The 4,482-nt window shown below is 53.1% G+C and overlaps 1 protein-coding gene across 4 annotated transcripts in view; it reads right to left on the reverse strand.

Moving 5' to 3' along the window:
* ago4 (argonaute RISC component 4) overlaps positions 1-3,875 on the reverse strand; it is a 17,416-nt gene extending 13,541 nt beyond the window's left edge. For 3 of the 4 annotated variants that reach the window (XM_070547331.1, XM_070547330.1, XM_070547329.1), the window contains exon 1: positions 3,664-3,832. In XM_070547331.1, coding sequence (XP_070403432.1) covers positions 3,664-3,682 — 19 coding nt within the window. In that variant the 5' untranslated portion in view covers positions 3,683-3,832. Of the gene's footprint in view, positions 1-3,663 lie in introns of all 4 variants that reach the window. The other variant, XM_070547332.1, reaches the window with a different exon arrangement.
* Positions 3,876-4,482: the final 607 nt, after the last annotated feature.

The raw sequence follows: 4,482 nt of genomic DNA on the forward strand, positions 1-4,482 counted from the left end.
ATGTGTCACCTTTGACCTTTAGCCTGGTGCTGCACAACCAGTAGGCTTTGGTCACTGGACCTCAGGGACCTGCTGGGGGTGTAGGGACTAAGAAGATCACCAATGTAAGATGGTGCTTGTCCATGTAAGGCCCTAAAGACCAGAACCAGGATCTTGAAATGAACCCTGAAGTTGACTGGCAGCCAGTGAAGCTGGAGGAGAAGCGGGGTGATGTGGGTGTGTTTGGAGGACTTGGTCAGAAGCCGAGCACAGGCGTTCTGAACCACCTGTAGACGGTTCAGGGAGGTTCTGCTCAGACACGTGAAAAGAGAGTTACAGTAGTCTAAGCGTGAGGAGATGAAGGTGTGGAGAACTGTCTCAAGTTCAGAGCGGGACAGAATGGGACTCAGCTTAGCAACGTTCCTGAGATGGAAGAAGGAAGAGCCAACAAGAGAACTGACATGAGAATCCAGGGTGAGAGCTGGGTCAAAGGTCACGCCAATATTCCTGACAGAAGGTTTGGTGTGGGAAGCAAGCTGACCAAGAGAGTCTCTGACTTTGGGAACCAGCTTGTCTGGGGCACAGATGAGGATCTCAGTCTTATCTTCATTCAGCTGAAGAAAGCTCCCACCATCCAGGTTCTGATAGAGTCTAAGCAGGTCAGCAACTCAACACACACACACACACACACACACACACACACACACACACACACACACACACACACACACACACACACACACACACACACAGAGACTGTCCCATCACCCCACACTGAGACAAAGACCAGCTCATCTCAGACAGTCAGAACCACCATATGGAGGGAGGCCACGCATGGGCCGGGATTACTGTTGCACACACACACACACACAGACACACACACACACACACACACACACACACACACACACACACACACACACACACACAGTTATATAATGCAACAGCATCTACCTGATCATCTGGTCTAATAACCTGAGGCCACGTAGGACGCCCGTTAGGTCTGAACCCCACACACACTCAGATCGGGCGTGTGTGTGTGTGTTTTTGGGGGGAGGGGGGGGGGGCATGAACTCCATGCAAAGGGTGCTCCAGTTAGTCAGTGAAGCACAACAAATAGGACCCTCCCCACCGCTTCCCAACACACACACACACACACACACACACACACACACACACACACACACACACACACACACACACACACACACACACACACACACTTGTTGCTTTTGCCTAAATTCAGATCCAAAATCATCTGATCAGTCCACTCCCTCCTCCTAGCCTTGTTACCAACGGCAACAAGCGTGTTTCTGCTCCTCACAGGGGGCGGAGCTTCCCATCTGTGCATCAGGTCTACAGACTCTGTTTCTGGGTTCTGATGAAGCCAACTCTGGACCGTCTCTGGTGTCTCCTCCCATACCTCAGGACGCTTGGTCTGCAGCGAGGACAGGACCACAGCCAGGGCTCAGACAGGCCAGCAGCAGCTCAGCAGGTAGAGCGGCTCGTAGGATCGATGCCTTGCTTCTTGGGGTAGACACCTCACCCGCCTTGCCCGCTGGCGGCACCTGTGCTCGGCAGGCTCGCCTCCGCCAGGGCAGCTGTGGTTACACTGTAGCTCATCAGCATCAGTGTGTGAATGGATGTAGGTTAGAGCTTTTTAACGCCATGCTGGAGGGCCGGTCCCCAACTCTGCTTCAACACACCTGATTTCAACCAGCAGGTGATTAACAGGCTTCTGCAGAGAGGAACCACCAGAACGTTCCTGGAGGCCCGGACTTGAACAGCCCTAGAGCACCAGTCACGTGACCCCGTGTTGATGGTACCCGCTCTGACCCGGTCCTGTATCTAGCAGCTGCTTCTCTAGTTATCGCCCTATTACTTCGTCATGACGATGTTCTGACCTACGTTTAGCTTCACTGTTGCACCAAGCGCCGCAGCAGCGTCCTAACGTCGTGATTTCTCACGCGTGGAAATAAAACCTTCTGGTTCTGACTCGGGGGTCCTCCGACTCTGAAAGGTGATGTACAGGTGCGCGTCATGACCCTTTATGGTAATAGCATCAAACAATATTCCCTTCAGTCGCACTGATCACATCCGCGTGCCCCTGAACATGTATACGCTGGTGGTGCTGAGCTACAGGAGAGCTTTAGTCAGCGGTGGGGCCCCTGAACATGTATACGCTGGTGGTGCTGAGCTACAGGAGAACTTTAGTCAGCGGTGAGGCCCCTGAACATGTATACGCTGGTGGTGCTGAGCTACAGGAGAGCTTTAGTCAGCGGTGAGGCCCCTGAACATGTATACGCTGGTGGTGCTGAGCTACATGGTAGCCACAGCTGCCCCGCAGCACACGGACGACTCTGCTCGCCATTAAAATACCTTTTGAAACGTTTCTGATTATAAAGCTGGGTCACCAGGACTTATTTACACCGCACCAATTCACAAGCAGACCCTGACACCATCCAGGTGTTCTCACACAGCTGGAGAGGCGACCCACCAGCCCGTCCACCGGTGCTTCAACACTACGTTCCACACATCCAACCAAACCGGTGACTCTACCTCTCAGACCGGTAGAGAGAAACACCCGAACCCATCAGATCACCAACTACAACGTGACTCCTCCTGGTCTTCCACAAAGCCGCTGCCGTGGCGTCTCAGACACGTAAACAAGTCTGCATGAAGATGTTTGTTTACGTTTGGTCCCACGTTTCCAGGCTGAGCAGAATCTGCATTCAGGCTCGTTAAACAGCTGGATCAGAACCACAGCTGGTTCTGAAACATCCCACTCCAACACCAGTGATGACGGCACACCTTACCAACACTCATCTACAACCTAGACATCATTACTAACAGCAGATCGCCGTGTTGCCATGGTAACTGTCCAGATTGCAGGTGAGGGCTACATTACCTGTGGTGGTGCTGAAACCTCCGCAGCTTCACTCCACCAGACCACACTGATCAGATCAAACTGTTAGTGAGCAGCTTAAGCAAGCCCTGGGATTATAGTTACTTTGGCTTTCCATACATGAACCTGAAGACGCCCGCCTCCTGCTGCGTGCAGGTAAACAACCAGAGCAGGACCGTCCACGCAGCCGCACCTTGTGCGGGTCCCTCTGCGGGCTGGGAGCCTTTGTTATCCTGTCCAGATGTTTGTGGTGAGCAGGATGCAGATGTGGCCGACAAAGGCAGCTCCTTCCCCGCACAAGCCCGCAGCAGCGTGTTCTCGCTGGCGTTCATTTTGTTTTTCCGCCCATGGCTGTCATCTGGGCCCGGGCCGAGCCGAGCCGAGCCGAGCCGAGCCGCTCACGGCGGGATGTTCATCCAACAATCCCCCTCAGCTGGCCTCGACGACATCTTGTGGGAGTTGGAGCAGAACGACGGATGTGCACGGCCCGTAAACACGGCGCGAGGCGGAAGCTCCGGTTAAACCCTCTCACGCACAATGTCCGCTGCTCCGAGACGGATGCGTGCTTCGCATAAATACAACCCGCGGCGAGCCGGGGAGGCACGACTGCCCCGCTCGGGGGTAAATACCACCGCCATCCATCTGCTAGCACACCCGGGGGCCGCGTCCAGGGACACGGACCGCGTTCGGCCAGGGCCTCGCTTCAGCCGCGGCCCCCAGTGAGGCTGCTCGGTGCCCCACGCACGGATACCGCCCCTCCGCTGCTTCCCCTCTCTTACCGGGTCCGAGCGCTTCCATGGCCGAGGCCTCTCTCTCCGTCTCTGTCCCGGCCTGGCGGCTCCGTACCGACGCTGAAATTGGGGGCGGTATCTCGAAGCTTGAAGTGGTAAATTTAAGAAAACGAAATAAAGCTGCGCTGTTGAGGCTGACGGTCCGACCTGAACCACCGCTGATACTGAGGATCTGAGTGTGCGCATGCGTGGATAGGACCCACGGAGCCCTGAGTACGCATGCGCACTTTACAGGGTTGAATGGTGGAGGAATTCATCATCACCACCTTTATTTATAAAAGCACTTTACAGACATTTATCATGTCACCAAGGTGCTGAACAAGACTAAACTAAAAAAGATAAAAACAAAGAATATATAGGAAACCAAATAAAAAATACAAAACATCAGTTAACACACAGATTTAAAAGCCAGATTACAATAATGGGTCTTCAGCGCTTCTTAAAAACCTCTACTGACGTGAAGAGTCGCACAGATTACGGAAGATCATTCCATAATTTCGGGCCTGCTACCGAAAAAGCCCGTCTCCTCTTGTTTTGAGTCTAGCTGCGGGGACTAGAAGCACACGGTGACTCTCTGAGCGGAGCAAACGACTAGGTATACATGGCTGTAACAAGTCAGTTAAATATTCTGGTGCCATCCCATTCAATACCCTAAAAACCAATCAAAGAATTTTAAAACGCACTCTAAAAGCCACCGGTAACCAGTGCAGATCTGCAAGGATAGGTGTCACATGATCATATTTCCTTTTCCCTCTAGGAATCTTGCCGCAGCGTTTTGCACCACATTGTTCCTCCTAAAAGGCAAAA

This window comes from Nothobranchius furzeri, chromosome 19, assembly GCF_043380555.1.
Source record: "Nothobranchius furzeri strain GRZ-AD chromosome 19, NfurGRZ-RIMD1, whole genome shotgun sequence".
Lineage (NCBI taxonomy): Eukaryota > Metazoa > Chordata > Actinopteri > Cyprinodontiformes > Nothobranchiidae > Nothobranchius > Nothobranchius furzeri.